The sequence below is a fragment of the Dendrobates tinctorius genome, unplaced genomic scaffold, assembly GCF_039654945.1.
Source record: "Dendrobates tinctorius isolate UK_male_01 unplaced genomic scaffold, ASM3965494v1 ptg000028l, whole genome shotgun sequence".
NCBI classification, from domain to species: domain Eukaryota; kingdom Metazoa; phylum Chordata; class Amphibia; order Anura; family Dendrobatidae; genus Dendrobates; species Dendrobates tinctorius.
The window spans coordinates 21,086,699-21,110,650 of record NW_027361696.1 but is presented as its reverse complement, the minus strand read 5'-3'; the positions used below and the strand labels follow the sequence as shown (position 1 = coordinate 21,110,650).

Below are 23,952 nucleotides of genomic sequence, written 5' to 3'. Positions count from 1 at the left end.
CATTGTATCTATATATGAGGTTGTCAGATCCCCTCCCCCAGTCCTTGTTACATTGTATCTATATATGAGGTTGTCAGATTCCCTTCCCCAGTCCTTGTTACATTTTATCTATATATGAGGTTGTCAGATTCCCTTCCCCAGTCCTTGTTACATTTTATCTATATATGAGGTTGTCAGATCCCCTCCCCCAGTCCTTGTTACATTGCATCTATATATGAGGTTGTCAGATCCCCTCCCCCAGTCCTTGTTACATTGTATCTATATATGAGGTTGTCAGATCCCCTCTCCCTTGTTACATTGTATCTATATATGAGGTTGTCAGATCCCCTCTCCCTTGTTACATTGTATCTATATATGAAGTTGTCAGATCCCCTCCTCCTGTCCTTGTTACATTGTATCTATATATGAGGTTGTCAGATCCCCTCCCCAGTCCTTGTTACATTGTATCTATATATGAGGTTGTCAGATTCCCTCCCCAGTCCTTGTTACATTGTATCTATATATGAGGTTGTCAGATCCCCTCCCCAGTCCTTGTTACATTGTATCTATATATGAGGTTGTCAGATTCCCTCCCCAGTCCTTGTTACATTGTATCTATATATGAGGTTGTCAGATCCCCTCCCCAGTTCTTGTTACATTGTATCTATATATGAGGTTGTCAGATCCCCTCCCCAGTCCTTGTTACATTGTATCTATATATGAGGTTGTCAGATCCCCTCCCCAGTCCTTGTTACATTGTATCTATATATGAGGTTGTCAGATCCCCTCCCCCAGTCCTTGTTACATTGTATCTATATATGAGGTTGTCAGATCCCCTCTCCCAGTCCTTGTTACATTGTATCTTTATATGAGGTTGTCAGATTCCCTCCCCCAGTCCTTGTTACATTGTATCTATATATGAGGTTGTCAGATTCCCTCTCCCTTGTTACATTGTATCTATATATGAGGTTGTCAGATCCCCTCTCCCTTGTTACATTGTATCTATATATGAAGTTGTCAGATCCCCTCCCCCTGTCCTTGTTACATTGTATCTATATATGAGGTTGTCAGATCCCCTCCCCAGTCCTTGTTACATTGTATCTATATATGAGGTTGTCAGATTCCCTCCCCAGTCCTTGTTACATTGTATCTATATATGAGGTTGTCAGATTCCCTCCCCCAGTCCTTGTTACATTGTATCTATATATGAGGTTGTCAGATCCCCTCCCCAGTCCTTGTTACATTGTATCTATATATGAGGTTGTCAGATTCCCTCCCCCAGTCCTTGTTACATTGTATCTATATATGAGGTTGTCAGATCCCCTCCCCCAGTCCTTGTTATATTTTATCTATATATGAGGTTGTCAGATTCCCTCCCCCAGTCCTTGTTACATTGTATCTATATATGAGGTTGTCAGATTCCCTCCCCCAGTCCTTGTTACATTGTATCTATATATGAGGTTGTCAGATCCCCTCCCCAGTCCTTGTTACATTGTATCTATATATGAGGTTGTCAGATTCCCTCCCCCAGTCCTTGTTACATTGTATCTATATATGAGGTTGTCAGATTCCCTCCCCCAGTCCTTGTTACATTTTATCTATATATGAGGTTGTCAGATCAGCTCCCCCAGTCCTTGTTACATTGTATCTATATATGAGGTTGTCAGATCCCCTCCCCCAGTCCTTGTTACATTGTATCTATATATGAGGTTGTCAGATTCCCTTCCCCAGTCCTTGTTACATTTTATCTATATATGAGGTTGTCAGATTCCCTTCCCCAGTCCTTGTTACATTTTATCTATATATGAGGTTGTCAGATCCCCTCCCCCAGTCCTTGTTACATTGCATCTATATATGAGGTTGTCAGATCCCCTCCCCCAGTCCTTGTTACATTGTATCTATATATGAGGTTGTCAGATCCCCTCTCCCTTGTTACATTGTATCTATATATGAGGTTGTCAGATCCCCTCTCCCTTGTTACATTGTATCTATATATGAAGTTGTCAGATCCCCTCCTCCTGTCCTTGTTACATTGTATCTATATATGAGGTTGTCAGATCCCCTCCCCAGTCCTTGTTACATTGTATCTATATATGAGGTTGTCAGATTCCCTCCCCAGTCCTTGTTACATTGTATCTATATATGAGGTTGTCAGATCCCCTCCCCAGTCCTTGTTACATTGTATCTATATATGAGGTTGTCAGATTCCCTCCCCCAGTCCTTGTTACATTGTATCTATATATGAGGTTGTCAGATCCCCTCCCCAGTCCTTGTTACATTGTATCTATATATGAGGTTGTCAGATTCCCTCCCCCAGTCCTTGTTACATTGTATCTATATATGAGGTTGTCAGATCCCCTCCCCAGTCCTTGTTACATTGTATCTATATATGAGGTTGTCAGATTCCCTCCCCAGTCCTTGTTACATTGTATCTATATATGAGGTTGTCAGATTCCCTCCCCCAGTCCTTGTTACATTGTATCTATATATGAGGTTGTCAGATCCCTCCCCAGTCCTTGTTACATTGTATCTATATATGAGGTTGTCAGATTCCCTCCCCCAGTCCTTGTTACATTGTATCTATATATGAGGTTGTCAGATCCCCTCCCCAGTCCTTGTTACATTGTATCTATATATGAGGTTGTCAGATTCCCTCCCCCAGTCCTTGTTACATTTTATCTATATATGAGGTTGTCAGATCAGCTCCCCCAGTCCTTGTTACATTGTATCTATATATGAGGTTGTCAGATCCCCTCCCCCAGTCCTTGTTACATTGTATCTATATATGAGGTTGTCAGATCCCCTCTCCCTTGTTACATTGTATCTATATATGAGGTTGTCAGATCCCCTCTCCCTTGTTACATTGTATCTATATATGAGGTTGTCAGATCCCCTCTCCCTTGTTACATTGTATCTATATATGAAGTTGTCAGATCCCCTCCCCAGTCCTTGTTACATTGTATCTATATATGAGGTTGTCAGATTCCCTCCCCCAGTCCTTGTTACATTGTATCTATATATGAGGTTGTCAGATCCCCTCCCAGTCCTTGTTACATTGTATCTATATATGAGGTTGTCAGATTCCCTCCCCAGTCCTTGTTACATTGTATCTATATATGAGGTTGTCAGATTCCCTCCCCCAGTCCTTGTTACATTGTATCTATATATGAGGTTGTCAGATCCCCTCCCCAGTCCTTGTTACATTGTATCTATATATGAGGTTGTCAGATCCCCTCCCCAGTCCTTGTTACATTGTATCTATATATGAGGTTGTCAGATCCCCTCCCCAGTCCTTGTTACATTGTATCTATATATGAGGTTGTCAGATCCCCTCCCCCAGTCCTTGTTACATTGTATCTATATATGAAGTTGTCAGATCCCCTCCCCAGTCCTTGTTACATTGTATCTATATATGAGGTTGTCAGATCCCCTCTCCCAGTCCTTGTTACATTGTATCTATATATGAGGTTGTCAGATCCCCTCTCCCTTGTTACATTGTATCTATATATGAAGTTGTCAGATCCCCTCCCCCTTTCCTTGTTACATTGTATCTATATATGAGGTTGTCAGATCCCCTCCCCAGTCCTTGTTACATTGTATCTATATATGAGGTTGTCAGATTCCCTCCCCCAGTCCTTGTTACATTGTATCTATATATGAGGTTGTCAGATCCCCTCCCCAGTGCTTGTTACATTGTATCTATATATGAGGTTGTCAGATCCCCTCCCCAGTGCTTGTTACATTGTATCTATATATGAGGTTGTCAGATCCCCTCCCCAGTCCTTGTTACATTGTATCTATATATGAGGTTGTCAGATCCCCTCCCCCAGTCCTTGTTACATTGTATCTATATATGAGGTTGTCAGATCCCCTCCCCAGTCCTTGTTACATTGTATCTATATATGAGGTTGTCAGATCCCCTCCCCAGTGCTTGTTACATTGTATCTATATATGAGGTTGTCAGATCCCCTCCCTAGTCCTTGCTACATTGTATCTATATATGAGGTTGTCAGATCCCCTCCCCCAGTCCTTGTTACATTGTATCTATATATGAGGTTGTCAGATCCCCTCCCTAGTCCTTGCTACATTGTATCTATATATGAGGTTGTCAGATCCCCTCCCCAGTCCTTGTTACATTGTATCTATATATGAGGTTGTCAGATTCCCTCCCCCAGTCCTTGTTACATTTTATCTATATATGAGGTTGTCAGATCAGCTCCCCCAGTCCTTGTTACATTGTATCTATATATGAGGTTGTCAGATCCCCTCCCCCAGTCCTTGTTACATTGTATCTATATATGAGGTTGTCAGATTCCCTTCCCCAGTCCTTGTTACATTTTATCTATATATGAGGTTGTCAGATTCCCTCCCCCAGTCCTTGTTACATTGTATCTATATATGAGGTTGTCAGATCCCCTCCCCCAGTCCTTGTTACATTGTATCTATATATGAGGTTGTCAGATCCCCTCCCAGTCCTTGTTACATTGTATCTATATATGAGGTTGTCAGATTCCCTCCCCCAGTCCTTGTTACATTGTATCTATATATGAGGTTGTCAGATCCCCTCCCCCAGTCCTTGTTACATTGTATCTATATATGAGGTTGTCAGATCCCCTCCCCCAGTCCTTGTTACATTGTATCTATATATGAGGTTGTCAGATCCCCTCCCCCAGTCCTTGTTACATTGTATCTATATATGAGGTTGTCAGATTCCCTCCCCCAGTCCTTGTTACATTGTATCTATATATGAGGTTGTCAGATCCCCTCCCCCAGTCCTTGTTACATTGTATCTATATATGAGTTTATCAGATCCCCTCCCCCAGTCCTTGTTACATTGTATCTATATATGAGGTTGTCAGATCCCCTCCCCAGTCCTTGTTACATTGTATCTATATATGAGGTTGTCAGATCCCCTCCCCAGTCCTTGTTACATTGTATCTATATATGAGGTTGTCAGATCCCCTCCCCCAGTCCTTGTTACATTGTATCTATATATGAGGTTGTCAGATCCCCTCCCCCAGTCCTTGTTACATTGTATCTATATATGAGGTTGTCAGATTCCCTTCCCCAGTCCTTGTTACATTTTATCTATATATGAGGTTGTCAGATTCCCTCCCCCAGTCCTTGTTACATTGTATCTGTATATGAGGTTGTCAGATCCCCTCCCCAGTCCTTGTTACATTGTATCTATATATGAGGTTGTCAGATCCCCTCCCCAGTCCTTGTTACATTGTATCTATATATGAGGTTGTCAGATCCCCTCCCCCAGTCCTTGTTACATTGTATCTATATATGAGGTTGTCAGATTCCCTTCCCCAGTCCTTGTTACATTGTATCTATATATGAGGTTGTCAGATTCCCTTCCCCAGTCCTTGTTACATTGTATCTATATATGAGGTTGTCAGATTCCCTTCCCCAGTCCTTGTTACATTGTATTTATATATGAGGTTGTCAGATCCCCTCCCCCAGTCCTTGTTACATTGCATCTATATATGAGGTTGTCAGATCCCCTCCCCCAGTGCTTGTTACATTATATCTATATATAAGGTTGTCAGATCCCCTCCCCCAGTGCTTGTTACATTATATCTATATATGAGGTTGTCAGATTCCCTTCCCCAGTCCTTGTTACATTGTATTTATATATGAGGTTGTCAGATCCCCTCCCCCAGTCCTTGTTACATTGCATCTATATATGAGGTTGTCAGATCCCCTCTCCCAGTGCTTGTTACATTATATCTATATATAAGGTTGTCAGATCCCCTCTCCCTTGTTACATTGTATCTGATCGATTTCCATTTCTATTCTCCATCACTACCTCTGCTTGCTGGAAACCTCTCCTGCCCTGGTCCTGCTCACACAGCTGCCAGTTTGTTACAATGTATCAGTTATGGTTTCTTGCTTGACCCCCGCTGTGCGATGCCCCCCCATAGGGCGTGTCCCCAGCCCAAAAGAATGGAGCCATACATCAGCCATTTCTGACATCTGCTTGGTGGGAGCGGGGCCAGCAAGGGCTGCTAGAATTAGTAGAATTCAGGGCCCGCGTCTCGGCCAATGGAATGAGGGACAAGTGACCTTTAACGGACCGAGCGCATTCCTTCCACATCAGCACTCAGTGGGCCTCTCACCGCTCCACCAGGAATCTCCACGGCCGACACTTTGGCACAAAAGTTCTACAACTTTCCGCAGACTTTTGACGGCAGCACTGGAGAAAGATGCCCCTTTAATGAACTTGGCGCACTGTCAATCTGCCATAAATGGAGTAAACAATGTATTGGCGGCCGCGCTTCATCATCCGCCATCCGGGACTGACGTAAGAACGCCACAATGATAAATCAGCCGTAAGAAAGCCTCCCATTCAAGAAGGAGCTCACTGATGGACACTTGGTTAACTCATTCTGCAGCCAACAGTAGACAGCGGCTACAGAAGGCGAACGGTGCAACATATTTTTTGAAACCCTATTAGAAAAATAGCTCTTTAGTGACAAAAATTGATGCATTTAATTAAAAAAAATGACCCCCAAAGGCGGTCCACCACCCCTTTAAGGCAGACTTCTGGTGAAAACTGCTTGATGAATCGGAATCTTTGTTTCTCATTGTTTCCATTTTTCAAGATCTTTCTGTTGTCAATGACATTATTGTTTCCATCCTGATCAGATTCTGCTCAAAATGCTGAGGGTTTGCTACAATGTATCAGTGTCCTTCCCTGCATAGGGCCATTGTAGCAACCTTCTCTATGTTTCCACCTTACCATGATGTCTAGAGAAGAGGTGCAGCATGAGAGAAATCCTGAAGCCAGGCCTATTGTATGTGCACCAGCCCCACTGGACTCATAGTAATGTTATCTCTGCGGCTGCCCAGTTGGACTGATAGTAATCTAATCTCTGCAGCAGCCAAGCTGGACTCATAATCTTATCCCTGCAGCTCAGCTGGACTCATAATCTTATCCCTGCAGCTCAGCTGGACTCATAATTTATCCCTGCAGCTCAGCTGGACTCATAATCTTATCCCTGCAGCTCAGCTGGACTCATAGAAATGTTATTTCTGTGGCAGCTCGACTAGACTCAGTAGTGTTATCCCTGCAGCAGCCCCACTCAACTCATAGTAATGTTATCCCTGCAGCTCAGCTCCTCTCATAGTAATCTTTATCTTTGAGGCAGTCCCACTGGACTGATGGTAATGTTATCTCTGCAGCAGCCCCACTGGACTGATAGTAAGTAATGTTATCCCTGCAGCCCAGTTGGACTCATAGTAATGTTATCCCTGCAGCCCAGCTGGACTCATAGTAATGTTATCCCTGCAGCCCAGCTGCACTCATAGTAATGTTATCCCTGCAGCCCAGCTGCACTCATAGTAATGTTATCCCTGCAGCCCAGCTGCACTCATAGTAATGTTATCCCTGCAGCCCAGCTGCACTCATAGTAATGTTATCCCTGCAGCCCAGCTGCACTCATAGTAATGTTATCCCTGCAGCCCAGCTGCACTCATAGTAATGTTATCCCTGCAGCTCAGCTGGACTCATAGCAATTTACCTCCGACTGAAACATGACACCAAACGAAACTCATTACAAGGTTTTAATCCCATTTTTGCCTTATCAGGGGGGTTACTCTGGTGCCAATACTGCAGGTGCCTGTTGCTTTTTGTTAGTTGGGGGGGACCAGTTTGTCCTTGTAATGGAAAAGTACGAGGAAATAAATGACCAAGAAGACTATGGTCAAGATGACGCCGATGACTGTGGCGGCCACGTTCAGGGCGTAGGCGGTGCGGGAGTGCTTGGCGGCCAGGAGCGAGTTATTCTGGTGTGTGGCATCGCGGGTCTGTGGAGGAAGAGAAGAGGCCCATTAGTGGCAGAGAATATGGCTCCTGCTAGTGATCCTTATGTATTGGGGAGTTGTCCTTCATGCACTTTCCTTATCTGTGACTTGTTTCTATAGGGTCACTGTCCCTTTAAGTATCCCACTAATGACGCAGCACACAAGGGGCTGACACAGCGACGACTGCCAGGGGACCAGCGCCCTTCTCTCCCTGCCAGGCGGCACAATGCGGCTTTTGTCTGCACAGATTGTGTGATCCACAATCCGCAGCATCCCGAGTCCGAGCCGCGGATATTTCGTGCGATGTTCTGTTGGCAGAAACCAGCGGAATGTTTCTTTTGTAAAATATTGTGCAACACTCGTCCTGGAGGGTGCACTAACGAAATGTGCCCCCCAACAAGTGTCAGGAGAGGCCTGATCATGGGGAAGAAGCAGGGTCCACAGCAGCACAGAGGATGTCGGGAGAGGCCTGATCATGGGGAAGAAGCAGGGTCCACAGCAGCACAGAGGATGTCAGGAGAGGAGTGAGAGATACATAGTAGAAGGAGCAGGGTCCACCGCAGCACAGAGGATGTCGGGAGAGGCCTGATCATGGGGAAGAAGCAGGGTCCACAGCAGCACAGAGGATGTCAGGAGAGGAGTGAGAGATACATAGTAGAAGGAGCAGGGTCCACCGCAGCACAGAGGATGTCAGGAGAGGAGTGAGAGATGCATAGTAGAAGGAGCAGGGTCCACAGCAGCACAGAGGATGTCAGGAGAGGAGTGAGAGATGCATAGTAGAAGGAGCAGGGTCCACAGCAGCACAGAGGATGTCAGGAGAGGAGTGAGAGATGCATAGTAGAAGGAGCAGGGTCCACAGCAGCACAGAGGATGTCAGGAGAGGAGTGAGAGATGCATAGTAGAAGGAGCAGGGTCCACAGCAGCACAGAGGATGTCAGGAGAGGAGTGAGAGATACATAGTAGAAGGAGCAGGGTCCACAGCAGCACAGAGGATGTCAGGAGAGGAGTGAGAGATGCATAGTAGAAGGAGCAGGGTCCACAGCAGCACAGAGGATGTCAGGAGAGGAGTGAGAGATGCATAGTAGAAGGAGCAGGGTCCACAGCAGCACAGAGGGTGTCAGGAGAGGAGTGAGAGATACATAGTAGAAGGAGCAGGGTCCACAGCAGCACAGAAGATGTCAGGAGAGGAGTGAGAGATACATAGTAGAAGGAGCAGGGTCCACAGCAGCACAGAGGATGTCAGGAGAGGAGTGAGAGATACATAGTAGAAGGAGCAGGGTCCACAGCAGCACAGAGGATGTCAGGAGAGGAGTGAGAGATACATAGTAGAAGGAGCAGGGTCCACAGCAGCACAGAGGATGTCAGGAGAGGAGTGAGAGATACATAGTAGAAGGAGCAGGGTCCACAGCAGCACAGAGGATGTCAGGAGAGGAGTGAGAGATACATAGTAGAAGGAGCAGGGTCCCCAGCAGCACAGAGGATGTCAGGAGAGGAGTGAGAGATACATAGTAGAAGGAGCAGGGTCCACAGCAGCACAGAGGATGTCAGGAGAGGAGTGAGAGATGCATAGTAGAAGGAGCAGGGTCCACAGCAGCACAGAGGATGTCAGGAGAGGAGTGAGAGATACATAGTAGAAGGAGCAGGGTCCACAGCAGCACAGAGGATGTCAGGAGAGGAGTGATCTTATGGAAGGAGCAGCATCCCCAGCAGCACAGAGGATGTCAGAGGAGTGATGTCACTGTATGATAGTTACAGAAAAGAAAGAAGAGTCATAAAGTAAAGGGCTAAATGGTGTTAGAAAACAGGTAGTCTGCAGCACAGATTATTTCAGGAGAAGAGGGCTGATCTTGAAGGAGTGGGACAAATTAACAGGTAGTTAGTAGTAGGAGCAAATATCCCAGCAGCACAGAGTATTTTAGGAGATTATGCTGATCTTGTGGGAGAAAGCAGATATAGAGTTGCATTGTCAGAAAAGCAGGGTCTCACAGCAGCACAGAGTGTTTCTGCTGAATAGTGTACTGATCATGTCAGGGTAAAATGACTGAGATGTATATTCTGGAATCACAGGGATCTGACGGCAGTACAGAGTGTTTCAGCGCAGAAGGGAATTTTAGTTGAGAGTTGCATAAAGGAAGATGCATTGCACCCAGCAGCACAGATGATGTCAGGAGAGGAGTGAGCAGAGCATGCGGTAGGAGCAGGGTCCCCAGCAGCACAGAGGATGTCAGGAGAAGGCTGATCATGTGGTAGGAGCAGGGTCCCCAGCAGCACAGAGGATGTCAGGAGAGGAGTGAGCAGAGCATGCGGTAGGAGCAGGGTCCCCAGCAGCACAGAGGATGTCAGGAGAAGGCTGATCATGTGGTAGGAGCAGGGTCCCCAGCAGCACAGAGGATGTCAGGAGAGGAGTGAGCAGAGCATGCGGTAGGAGCAGGGTCCCCAGCAGCACAGAGGATGTCAGGAGAAGGCTGATCATGTGGTAGGAGCAGGGTCCCCAGCAGCACAGAGGATGTCAGGAGAGGAGTGAGCAGAGCATGCGGTAGGAGCAGAGTCCCCAGCAGCACAGAGGATGTCAGGAGAAGGCTGATCATGTGGTAGGAGCAGGGTCCCCAGCAGCACAGAGGATGTCAGGAGAGGAGTGAGCAGAGCATGCGGTAGGAGCAGGGTCCCCAGCAGCACAGAGGATGTCAGGAGAGGAGTGAGCAGAGCATGCGGTAGGAGCAGGGTCCCCAGCAGCACAGAGGATGTCAGGAGAGGAGTGAGCAGAGCATGCGGTAGGAGCAGGGTCCCCAGCAGCACAGAGGATGTCAGGAGAGGAGTGAGCTGATCTTGTCAGAGTAAACTGATATTTACTTTGTTGAAAAAGCATTCACGGCAGCACAGAGTGTTTCAGGAGATAAATAAGTTCTATTTGGGAGGTCACAATTTATTTAGCTTACAAAAAACGCATACAAATCCGCATCAAAAACGCGCAGATTTTCAACTGCGTTTTCTGCTAAGAGAGGAAGAATCCGCGCAGAAAATTCCACAGGCAAATCTGCAACATGTGTACATACCCTTAGAGAATAGCAAAAAAACAAAGAAAACGGACACCATCCATAAATATCTATTTAAGTGGGATCACCATGTGCCTATAAATAAATATGCATAGGAACTCAGTAAAATACTATGAGTCCCAAGATTAGCCGTACAATCAGTAAACCGTATATAGTAACAAATATCTGTTAATTATCATTGCTCACATCACCTAACTGATTGCACTTGCCTTAGGTGATGTGAGCAATGATAACAGATATTTGTTATTATATACGGTTTACTGATTGTACGGCTAATCTTGGGACTCATAGTATTTTACTATTTAATTATATGACCCATTGTCTTTGTTTTGTGATCTGTGTCTGTTTGTTCAGACTTTTTAATTGTTTTTAACATAGTTTTGTCTGCTGTGTTCACTATATTAATAAAAATTGTTGAATTTTTCTGACTATATTTTTTGTTGGTGATCCCTACTTTTGTGCATATACTTTTTTCTTTCTTATGAGTTCCTATGCATACCCTTAGAGAATGGCACAGTGGAAGAAGCAGAGAACCTGAAGCCCAGAGTGTTGATCTGTTAGGACTGGGGTGGGGTCATGATGTAGGAGGGGGAGTAGAAACCAGAGCTGCTGGCAAAAAACACATGAAAACATGGTGGGTTGCAGCCCCGGACCCCCCCCTCTGCTGCACAGATTTGATGGCCATTATCGGGCTTCCCTCTGCAGTCTCACATCAGAGACCACCACCTCCTGCCCCTACAAGTTCTGTCACCTGCCCCAGCAGCAACCCATCGGAGCCACAAAACTGGGGAGAAGAGGAAACATCATGGACACAGTAGATGGATACATGAGAAATGGCATGGAAGAAAAAAACAATAGAGGAAATAGAAAAGCAACATAATACGATAAAATAACAAAGGAAATGCAAAGGAAAAACCAACACAAGGAAAAGAAAAGTGGAAAAGTAAATACAAATTCAAGGAAAATATATAAAAAAGTGATTTAATAATAATATAATCATTAATTATTATTCTTTTAAGATCGGGATCTTTCATAGTTACCTTGATGGAGAAGATGATGGCCGCCAGTCCTAGAGGCAGGCAGCAACAGATCAGGTTGACAATGGACCACACCAGATAATCCTTCTGTGGGGTCTGGTAGGACGCCGGCCCGGGCTGCATGGTCACCACATTTGCAGTTGGCTGATACATTTTTTTGCCGTCTCCTTCCATTCGCGCTTGCAGTAGACTTGAGTGAGGCTCTTACTCTACTTCTGCTCTGCGCTCTCTGGTGTGGTCGGCTTTATGTGCAGGGGTGGAGTTCTACAGAGTGGGAATTCTTCTGCAAATTTTGCATGTTTTTTTAAAGAGCCCCTATTACTGCTGACTGAGCAGGAGAATAAACCTCACACTATATGTATGGTACTAAAGAGGCGTTATAAGAAAATAATCACTGGATATTTTGTCAACCGAAACAATACATTATATTATTGTACTGATCCTCAGTTACCTCCTGTATTCAGGGCTGCCACTAGGAATTTCGGGGCCCCATACTGGCAAAATTTTCGGGGCTCCCTTGAGACTCCACCCCGCCTCCACCCCAGCCCCCCTCCACCCCTCGAACTGTCCACAGTTCCACCACTCTCTCTTGGAAAAAAATCCACTTCTCACCATTCACACATTAACAGTTCCCATCACCAGAACACACATATAGCCAGCAGCTTTTTGCTTTGGCCAAAATATTTTTTTAATCTGCCATGGTGACAAGGTAGACTCTTTTGGCCAGGCCCTACTCTACTCTAACCTACTAAACATTTGTTAAAATATGCAATACAATTTAGGTATATTTTTATTTATTTTTCAATTTTTAAAATGACCAATAATATCACATCCAAAGGACAAATACCACCACACCATGACCAGACACCATATTACCACCACATAGTGACTTATAATGCCATATACAAGGAACAAATACCAACACAACATGACCAGACCACATATTACCACTAAACAGTGACAGAAAAATAGTACATACAAGGAACAAATACCACCACACCATGACCAGACCACATATATACCACCACATAGTGACCAAATAATAGCACATACAAGGAACAAATGCCACCACACCATGGCCGGACAACAAATTACCACCACATTGTGACAATGTAAGGGGGTGAGATACAATTACCTCATAGAATCGTAGCGTTAGAAGGTATCTCCAGGGCCATCTGGTCCAACCCCTTGCTCAAAGCAGGATTCGCTAAATCATCCCAGACAGATGTCTGTCCAGCCTCTGTTTGAAGACTTCTATTGAAGGAGAAACCACCTCTCGTGGCAGCCTGTTCCACTCATTGATCACTCTGTCAAAAAGTTTTTTTCTAATATCTAATCTGTCTCCTCCCATGCAGTTTCATCCCAATGCTTCTAGTCTTTCCTTGTGCAAATGAGAATAAAGATGATCCTTCTACAATGTGACAGCCCTTTAGATATTTGTAGACAGCTATTAAGTCTCCTCTCAGTCTTCTCTTTTGCAAGCTAAACATTCGCAAATCCTGCAACCTTTCCTCATAAGACAGGGTTTGCAGACCAGTGACCATTCTGGTTGCTCTTTTCTGAACTTGCTCCAGTTTGTTGATGTCTTTTTTAAAATGTGGTGCCCAAAACTGGACACAGTATTCCCGATGAGGTCTGACCAAAGAGGAGTAGAGGGCAATAATGATTTCACGTGATCTAGACTGTATGCTTCTGTTAATACATTCTAGAACTGCATTTGCCTTTTATTGCTGCTGCATCACACTGTTGACTCATATTCAGTCTGTGAATTCTCAAGTCTTTTTCACATGTGCTGTTGCTTAGCCCTATTTCTCCCATTCTCCCATACCTCCTTGCTTCCCTTCCTATAATTGTCTTCCAAGATAAGGAAACAAGTGAATCCCATGATGTGCCAACTGTGGATGTAATGTGTAAAGTATTAAGTAAAGAGAATGTTCAAGTTATCCTGAACTGGGTCTCCATTATTGGTGGTAGCCTGAAAGAGGGACCGTCATCGCCTGGGAAGTGCCCGGGAGGACCTGAATTTGGAGATGCAGGCAAACTGAGAAGAAGAATACAGTTCTCTGTAGGGGAAGGTCTGGACACAGATGCTGCAGAATCTCTGGTCACAACTACAGTCCTGGCCTCCCCTTATAACTGAATACTACAATACTCAATATTAATAAAAAAATACTATCACCAAAAGTGCCATTATACACAGGAGATCTATACTTAGTATGCAGTGTCTGTGTACAGGTAATACAGTGATCACTGGTGCCATTATACACAGGAGCTCTGTATATAGAGTCAGTGTACAGGTAATACACGGATCACCAGTGACATTATACACAGGAGCTCTGTATATAGTGTCAGTGTACAGGTAATACAGTGATCCCCAGTGACATTATACACAGGAACTCTGTATACAGTATACAGTGTATAGTGTCAGTGTACAGGTAACACACTGACTCACCAGTGACATCTCTAGCTGAAGTCCTTCATCTTTACATTTCTTTTTAATCCAGTGCAGACTGCCATCACTTCTTTCAGCCAGGAGTCGTCTCTGCATAAAATAACAGTTATCTAGAGCACCACTTCCAGAGCACATTTCCCACTTTTTCCCTTTCCTCTACACTACACATCTGAATACAGATGTGCACCCACCAGTAATATATAATTGGTTATTATGCAACTCACCAATCCAAATATAAATTATAATCCGCCACTGTGCCCCCACTATCTACAGTATACATAGCCACTTTCCCCATCTATCTATATAATTGCCTTGTAATGTTTTCATTTCCTGTTCTGTCTAGATGTCACCATATCCCAGAATTCCAAGCAGAGGAAGTTCACCGACCGCCATATTGGGACACCCAAGTGATGGGTGTCTGAATATGGAAACTGATGCTGGTACCAACTTATTATGTGGTAGCACCAGCGGAACAGTCGCACCACACCCACACTCTATACGCCATATGCACCACACACACTCACACATACACACACTCATTCACACTCACACTCTCACAATCACTCACTCACGCACTCACACTCTCACACTTACACACTCACACTCAATTACACACTCACTCACATTCACACACTCACACTCACTCATACACACACACACACTTACACACACACACTCACATTCTCACACTCATACACTCCGACTCACACTCACACTCATACATTCACATACTCACACTCACTCTCACACTCTGTCATGCTCATGCCCTGACTGGTGGGTGTGAGCCAGGGGGTCGTGGCTCCACTGTGCCACAAACCAGACTACCCTGGAAGGGGCGTGACTAGGACAGCTACCTTGGTCTTCACTAGAGACTCTGATGGTGAGGTCAGGCTTGTGCGGCAGGTAGCTGCCAGGTGCCACTCCAGGGTGGTGTCTGGCTGTGGCTGCTGATCCCACTCAGGGAGGCGGAACACTATTACAGGTGCGGGCGGCAGGCACGACTGGCCGATGAGCACGGCTGAGACACTGGCAGGTGGGCATGGCTGAGACACAGTCAGACACGGCTGAGACACAGGGGCAAGGACTAACTCGAAAGGCACAGGGACACGGGCAGGAAGGAGTGGTGTATGGAATATGTAGGGACCTGTTCATACAGGAGGTGTAGGAACTGGTACAGGTAGGAAAGAAATATGGACAGGTATGAGGGAACAGGTTTGGACCTGTTCACACTGAAGAAGGACCGCAAGACTGCAGAGAGGAGCTGCAGATCGCAGCGAGAGGTTCGGCAGCAGAAGCGGGGCACAGGCAGAACCGTAAGAGTGTGGAGCACAGGCAGAACCGCAAGAGTGCGGAGCACAGGCAGAACCGCAGGAGTGCGGCGCACAGGCAGAGCCGCAGGAGTGCGGAGCACAAGCAGAGCCGCAAGAGTTCGAAGCACAGGCAGAGCCGCAAGAGTGCAGAGCACAGGAAGATGGAGAGGACACAAGGATAGACACGGCAGGGAAAGGAGCACAGACAAGGAGACTAACAGACAGAGGTAGGACTGAGTTAAGACATGGTCAGGAACAATAACACAGGGACAAGGATATTCTGCCTCCTGGAGGGCAGAGAGGACAAGGTACGAGACTAGGTTAGGAGCAGTAGTACAGAGATCAGGATATTCTGCCTCCTGGAGGGCAGGCGGACAGGTACAAGACAAATTTAGGAACTAGCCTTCAAAGAAGGTGAAATACAGGAAGGACCTGGCAGCTCAGTAGCAAGACACTAACTGAGTAAAGGCATTGCTCTGGCATCCTCCTATGGGCGAGGATGCCTTAATTAGTGGAGACCTCTTGAAAATTGGCCGGGGACAGATTAGGCAGGTGCACCCAGTCTCAATTAGAATCAGAGCGTTCTGGCACTGCCCCCCTATGCATACAGCAAGGAAGCATGCAGAGAGCAGGCAGGAGGCAAGAGGCATACAGCATGGAGCTGGCAGAAGACAGAACCCACAGCATGGCCTGGAGTAGAGGGTAAATTGGTGTGTAAGGCAGGTGGGGGACAGGAGGCCATGCAGTGAAGCCAGCAGGGTTGTTACAGTACCCCCCCTTTCTGCCCCCTCTTCTTCAAGCCCACTAGAATGACTTGTAGAAGAAGAACAGGAGCACTCACAGTTAGAGCCATCACAATATCCCTCAGGTAGAACGAGGTATGTGTGACATCGGGAAAGCCAGATTGCAAAGTTTCTTTGGGCCCGGCGAGGTCAGCTTCCAACACTGAAGAAACAAGCACCTGGAGCTCTTCCTCCTGATTCGTAGAAAGCAGGGACATGGAAGCCCTGTTTGGACCTCTAGATCAACCGGCCACCTGGAAACTGAAGACACCTTCATTGGGTCCAACTTCAGCCCGTTATCTCAAGAAAACAAAGCCTCCTCCTCTAGATCAGAGGGAAACACAGACGAGGAAATCACTTCATCCACCTGCCACATAGAATCAGGAGGCATCCTCTCAGGATCCATCTTGCACTCATGGTCCAGAAGAAAATTTTCAGGTGACAGGGATGTTCTTGGGAACTGATCAGTAGTTCCATCAAAGGAGATGTGTGGAGAGACCGCCACTGCTTCCTTTTCTTCAGTGACGTCAACACACCAGGACTCAACATCCAGCAGATCAGGTGGAGAAGGTGATAACACTGTAGACTGACCTTGGCGTATTGGAACTAGACACCTCTGGTGACTTGGTAGTTCCAGACGCAGCACCAGGCTGGGTCTCCGGACTGGGGCGGGCAATAGAGTACCTGGCTCAGAATGACCGATGGGCAAACTGGATAGTACGCGGAAGACAAACTTCTCCATATAACGCTCCGATTTGGAGCCATAGTTGTCCCTCCAAAACTAAACTGTTCATGAGTGGGGCTCGGCCATCACCAAACACCCTCGCCAGATTCGGGAGCTGTTGAACAGGAACCACACACTGACTCAATCTGGCTTGCAGTTTTAATACATTTGCTGGGCCGAAGCTCCCACAAGGCACCGGAACAGTTAGGCTGAGTTCACACGTACCGGAACTCTCGCGGAAGTTACCGCGAGAATTCCATTCCGCGGGAAAATCGCATTTTAAATTCCCGCGATTTTCCCGCGGAAAAACTAGCATTTTACAAGCGTATTTAGCTTGCAAAATGCTAGCATTTTCCAAGAGATCTGTAGCATCGCTTGGAGAACTGATTGACAGGTTGGTCACACTCGTCAAACACAGTGTTTGACAAGTGTGACCAACTTTTTAATACTGAGGCTGCCTATGCAGCATCAGTAGTAAAAGATAAAATGTAAAAAAAAATAAAAACCGGTGTTATTCTCACCTTCCGACGTCCCGCGCATCCGTTCCCAGTAATCCTTTGCGAAAATGCCCGCGATGGCGTCCGCTCTCGCGGGATCGCGATGTCTCGCGGTAATTCGCAATGACGTCGCGCGAATGACCGCGAGACTTCGCGATCCCGCGAGAACGGACGCCATTGCGGGCATTTTTGCAAAGGATTACTGGGAACGAGAGCGTGGAGAGAGGCGGGAAGGCTGCGCGGGACGCCGGAAGGTAAGAATAACAATATTTTTTATTTTAAATTCTATTTTTTACAGGGATATGGTACCCAAAGCCCGGAGGACAGTCTCCTCTCCTCCGGACCGTGGGTACCATCCGCAAATGTTCTGCTTACTTTCCGCATGGTGTGCACAGCCACATGCGGGAAGTAAGCGGAACAATGCATTCCTATGGGTGCGAGATCGCCGCGATTCCGCAAAATTAATGAGCATGCTGCGATTTTTACCGCAAAGTGATTCCGCCGCGGTAAAAACCGCAGCATTAGCACAGTATTGCGGAATCCCATAGGAATGCATGGGATGCTTATTTTTCGCGTTTTCGCGGCAAAATCGCGCGGTTAAAACCGCCGTGGAAACGCGAAAATAACGCCACGTGTGAACTCAGCCTTACAGACTTTAGTGGAGAGGAGGGACTCTCACCAAGGGCAGCCTCTCCCACTGTCCCAAGGTTTTGGAGCTTGAGCTCCTTCGGACAGTGGCCATCCAGGTGCTCCACACAACCGCAGCAATACTGTATCTTCTTACGACTGGTTTCAGGATGTTGCTTTGCCAGCCCACTCTTATCAGTGTTCTTGGGTTTTACTCGGATAGCTGCCTTGATGGATGGAGGAACAGGAGGGTTTCGGACGGTCGTGGTCTGACGTGGCGGTTTTCTCATGGGTTTTGCCCGTCTAGACCGCCTCTCGGACCTAGAAAGGGAAGACTTTACAGGAGCAGCTGGGCAAGGCACATCAAAGGCTTTATGGAAGGCCACTAGGAAGGCCTCTAGGTCCGTGATGATAGAATCATAGAATCGTAGAGTTGGAAGGGACCTCCTGGGCCATCTGGTCCAACCCCCTGCTCAAAGCAGGATTCGCTAAATCATCCCAGTCAGATGTCTGTCCAGCCTCTGTTTGAAGACTTCCATTGAAGGAGAACTCACCACTTCTCGTGGCAGCCTGTTCCACTCATTGATCACTCTAACTGTCAAAAAGTTTTTTCTAATATCTAATCTGTGTCTCCTCCCATTCAGTTTCATCCCATTGCTTTTAGTCTTTCCTTGTGCAAATGAGAATAAAGTTGATCCTTCTACAATGTGACAGCCCTTTAGATATTTATAGACAGCTATTAAGTCTCCTCTCAGTCTTCTCTTTTGCAAACTAAACATTCCCAAATCCTGCAACCTTTCCTCATAAGACAGGGTTTGCAGACCGGTCACCATTCTGGTCGCTCTTTTCTGAACTTGCTCCAGTTTGTTGATGTCTTTTTTAAAATGTGGTGCCCAAAACTGGACACAATATTCCAGATGAGGTCTGACCAAAGAGGAGTAGAGGGAAATAATGACTTCACGTGATCTAGACTGTATGCTTCTGTTAATACATCCTAGAATTGCATTTGCCTTTTTTGCTGCTGCATCACACCGTTGACTCATATTCAGTCTGTGATCTATTAGTATACCCAAGTCTTTTTCACATGTGCTGTCACTTAGCCCTATTCCTCCCATTCTGTATATGCTTTTTTCATTTTTATTGCCCAGATGTAGTACTTTGCATTTCTTCCTGTTAAAAACCATTCTGTTAGTTGCTGCCCACTCTCCAGTTTATTTATATCTTTTTGAATCCTCTCTCTCTTCTCTAGTACTAGCTATCCCTCCTAGCTTTGTGTCATCAGCAAATTTAATCAGTTTACCCTCAATTCCTTCATCTAAATCGTTGATAAAGATGTTGAACAATACAGGGCCCAGGACAGAGCCCTGTGGTACCCCACTTGAGACATTCTTCCAACTGGATGTGCAGCCATTTACGACCACTCTTTGGGTCCGATCACTAAGCCAGTTATGAATCTACCTAACAGTTGCCTTGTCCATTCCATACTTAGTCATTTTTTCAATAAGGATTGTATGAGAGACTTTGTCAAATGCTTTGCTGAAGTCAAGATATACTATATCTACAGCATTTCCTTGATTCACCCAATCAGTGATTCCGTCATAGAAGGAAATTAAGTTAGTCTGACATGACTTATTAGTTACAAACACATGCTGACTCTGTTTAATCACTTCATTCTGATCCAGGTACTGACATACATGTTGTTTAATAATTTGTTCAAAGATCTTTCCTGGTATAGAAGTCAGACTCACTGGCCTATAGTTGCCTGGGTCCACCTTCTTCCCCTTTTTGAAGATAGGAACAACATTTGCTCTTCTTCAGTCTTCTGGGACTTCTCCTGTACTGCAAGAATTTTCAAAGATTATGGAGAGGGGTTCAAAAATTTCTTCTGCTATCTCAGTACTCTGGGGTGTAATTCATCTGGACCTTGAGACTTGAATTCATTTAGGTTAGCTAAGTGTTTCCTCACTATCTTTCTGTTTATAGATATCCTGGATTCTTCTATTCCCTTAATAGGACAGTGAAGAACAGTTGATGTTACATTTCCTTTCTGAGAGAAAACAGATGCAAAATAGGAATTTAAAAGTTCAGCCTTCTCAACATCCTGTCTTACCATTTCATCATTTTCATCCTGTAAAAATCCTATAGCATCTTTGACTTTTCTTTTACTTTTGACATATCCCCAAAATCCTTTATTATTGCTTTTGACATCTCTTGCAAGCCTCAATTCATTTTCAGCTTTAGCTAATCTGATTTGTGCCCTGCAGGTTCTGCAGACAGCATTATATTCTTCTTTAGATATGCCTCCCTCTTTCCATTTTATAAACATTTTTTTCTTCCTTTTTAGCATGTGCTTAAGTTCTGTGTTCATCCATCCTGGTTTCCTTAAATGCTTCCTATTCTTCCCTCTTTTCGGAATTGTTAACAACTGTGCTTTGAGAATTTCATTTTTCATGATTTCCCATCCTTCCTGGACATTTTTGTCTTTAAGGATATCCAGCGATTGGATCCCTCCAATTCTCTTTCTGAATCCCTTAAAATCTGCCTTTCTGAAATCTAACCTTGACGTCTGAGTCTTCACAGGTCTTCCGCCTCTAGTTATCCAAAATTCTAAAATAGCATGGTCGCTACCTCCTAGGGTCCCAGCCACTTTTACCTCCTCAACCATTTCCTCCCTGTTTATAAGGATTAGATCCAAGGTAGCAGTTCCCCTTGTTTTCTCCCCTACCTTTTGGAAGATAAAGTTGTCAGCAAGAGAGGATAAGAATTTCCTTGACCTGTTAGTTTTGCCTGAGAGAGATTCCCAACAAATGTCTGGATAGTTGAAATCTCCCATGACAACTATGCCATATTTTTTGGAGAACTTGGCCATTTGATGCATAAAGAGTTCATCCATGTCTTCAGCTTGCACAGGCGGCCTGTAGTAAATGCCTACAATGGTGTCCTTTCCATTGTTCTGTCCGTGTATTCTTACCCAAACAGTTTCCACAGAACTCCCAGTCTCTGAAGCTTCAATCTCTGTGCAGATATACGCGTTTCTAACATACAATGCGACACCTCCTCCTCGTTTATCAAGTCTGTTTCTTGCAAATACGTTGTATCTTTCTAGTCTTGTATTCCAATCATGTGTATTGACCCACCAAGTTTCAGTGATTCCAATGACATCATATTTCTTTTCCTGTGTTAGTAGTTCCAATTCTCCTTGTTTGTTGCCCATGCTTTGTGCATTAGTATAGGTGGTGGACGAAGGAGAGCAACTCCGAAACGTGCGTCGGGGCGCGTTATCAGGCACCATTTGCTGGCTCACCAGGTAATTGTTAACTCTTTGTTTCATTTTTTATTGTGTGGCGCTTCACCTCATCACTTATTGGTATTCACTTTTTGAGCCATATCATCCTTGCACTTCATTTTATGTTGGCCCCTGTCAACATCACTTTCTTGCCACACATTGCACCATATATATTTTTTTGAATTTTTTGGGCCATTGTATGCATTTTTTACCTGTTTATTATTGAGCCAGCACAGCATGGTTATTAGGAAAGCTTTATTATAAAGCCTATTATATATTTATAATACCATGTATATATTTGGGGTGCCTTTTTATTTATTCTAAGTGTACATCTATTGTTTTATATTTTAATAAAGGCCATTTTTGATTATTCTATTCTGTGTGTTTCTTTATATTATTTATTACACACATAATATTTTCTTTTATTTTTATACCCTGCTGGCTTCATCTTCCACCATACTCAGAGTATACAGTGGTTCCAGGAACCCTTGGCACGCTTTAGGATTCCCATAGAATGTAGGTGGGTCTGCTGGGTCGAGATTCTCCTAAGCCAGGAGTTGACTGAAGATCGCATTAGAGACTATGATTGGGTCTGGTGTGTCAACAATCTAAACTACCCTGGGCGGAAAAAATTGTTCCGGTTGCTTGGCAAAGAAAAAATTCATCATGCTCTGTGAGTGGAAGGACATGGGATACAGTGGAGACCATGGCCTGAGCAAACTGTCACGCTCACGCCCTGACTGGTGGGCATGAGCCAGGGGGTTGTGGCCCCACTGTGCCATAAACCAGACTACCCTGGAAGAGGTGTGACTAGGACAGCTACCTTGGTCTTCACTGGAGCCTCTGATGGTGAGGTCAGGCTTGTGTGGCAGGTAGCTGCTAGGTGCCAGTCCAGGGTGGTGTCTGGCTGTGGCTGCTGATCCCACTCAGGGAGACGGAACACTAGGACCGGTGCGGGCGACAGGCATGACTGGTAGATGAGCATGGCTGAGACACAGGCAGGAGGGCACGGCTGAGACACAGGCAGGCGGGCACAGCTGAGACACTGGCAGGCGGCCATGACTGAGACACAGGCAGGCGGGCACGGCTGAGACACAGGGGCAAGGACTAACTCGAAAGGCACAGGGACACGGGCAGGAAGGAGTGGTGTATGGAATAGGTAGGGACCTGTTCACACAGGAGGTGTAGGAACTGGTACAGGTAGGATGGAAATATGGACAGGTATGAGGGATCAGATTTGGACCTTTTCACACTGGAGTAGAACCGAAAGACTGTGGAGAGGAGCTACAGTTTGCAGTGAGAGGTTCCTCAGCAGCACAAGTGGGGCACAGTCAGAACTGCAAGAGTGCAGAGCACAGGCAGAACCGCAAGAGTGCGGAGCACAGGCAGAACCGCAAGAGTGTGGAGCACAGGCAGAACCGCAGGAGTGAGGAGCACAAGCAGAGCCGCAAGAGCGCGGAGCACAGGCAGAGCCGCAAGAGTGCGGAGCACAGGCAGAGCCGCAACAGTGCGGAGCACAAGTAGAGCCGCATGAGTGTGGAGCACAGGCAGGTGGAGAGGACACAAGGATAGACACGGCAGGGAAAGGAACACAGATAAGGAGACTAACAGACAGAGGTAGGACTGAGTTAAGACACGGTCAGGAACAATAACACAGGGGCCAGGATATTCTGCCTCCTGGAGGGCGGACAGACAGGTACAAGACAAAGTTAGGAACTAGACTTCAGAGAAGGGAAAATACATGACAGGACCCAGAGGTGTATCTAGGCTTCCTGGCACCTGGGGCAAGAATATGGTTTGGCACTCCATCCCCCCCCCAAAAGCACACATGCGATTTGCACACTTAGTCATGTACTGACGATCTGCTCTTCCTAATCCTCTCAATGATCATTGAAAAACTGAGAGAAGCAGGAAGAGAAGCTCATTGTCACAGGACTAGAAGTATGAAAATCGCATATAAGTGAAGTGTCCATGTGATGACTACTGGAACCTGCAGAGCTGAATCCTGACATTGCAGCTTCTGAATTCTCACAGTGAATGCACTGCACACTTTTAGGATTCTCCCGTACCGGTGACAAGAGTACACGGTCATGTCAGCACAAGCATGTGATTTATATACTTCTGGCCACATTCCGACTAGACGTGCCTGGCCTCGCTCCATTCATTTTCATTGAGTGAGGCTATACACGTCTAGTCAGCATGTGACCGCATGTATGTAAATTACCTGCACGAGAGAATCCTGACAGTGTGCAGTGAGCAGTGTGAGAATTCAGAAGTCTGCAGTCACATAGAATGACTGCAGACTCATCACAAACCTGGACAACCCCTTTAATGCTCCTAACATAAATAAAAACATGAGAATAAGTCAGTATCACAAATAACATTTACATCCA

The 23,952-nt window shown here is 45.6% G+C and overlaps 1 protein-coding gene across 1 annotated transcript; it reads right to left on the bottom strand.

Moving 5' to 3' along the window:
* Nucleotides 1–7,534: 7,534 nt before the first annotated feature.
* LOC141085186 (dispanin subfamily A member 2b-like) lies at nt 7,535–12,137 on the bottom strand. Its single transcript, XM_073570395.1, has 2 exons — nt 11,885–12,137; nt 7,535–7,794 (listed from the first exon to the last, which is right to left on the bottom strand). The coding sequence occupies exons 1-2, from the start codon at nt 12,053–12,055 to the stop codon at nt 7,621–7,623; spliced, it is 345 nt and encodes a 114-aa protein (XP_073426496.1). The 5' UTR covers nt 12,056–12,137; the 3' UTR covers nt 7,535–7,620.
* Between the last annotated feature and the right edge of the window lie 11,815 nt (nt 12,138–23,952).

Coding starts and splice junctions, on each gene's coding strand:
- LOC141085186 (XM_073570395.1), bottom strand. CDS start 12,055: ATGGAAGGAGACGGCAAAAAAATGTATCAGCCAACTGCAAATGTGGTG. Junction 7,795..11,884: donor CCATCATCTTCTCCATCAAG/GTAACTATGAAA, acceptor CTTCCTCCACAG/ACCCGCGATGCCACACACCA.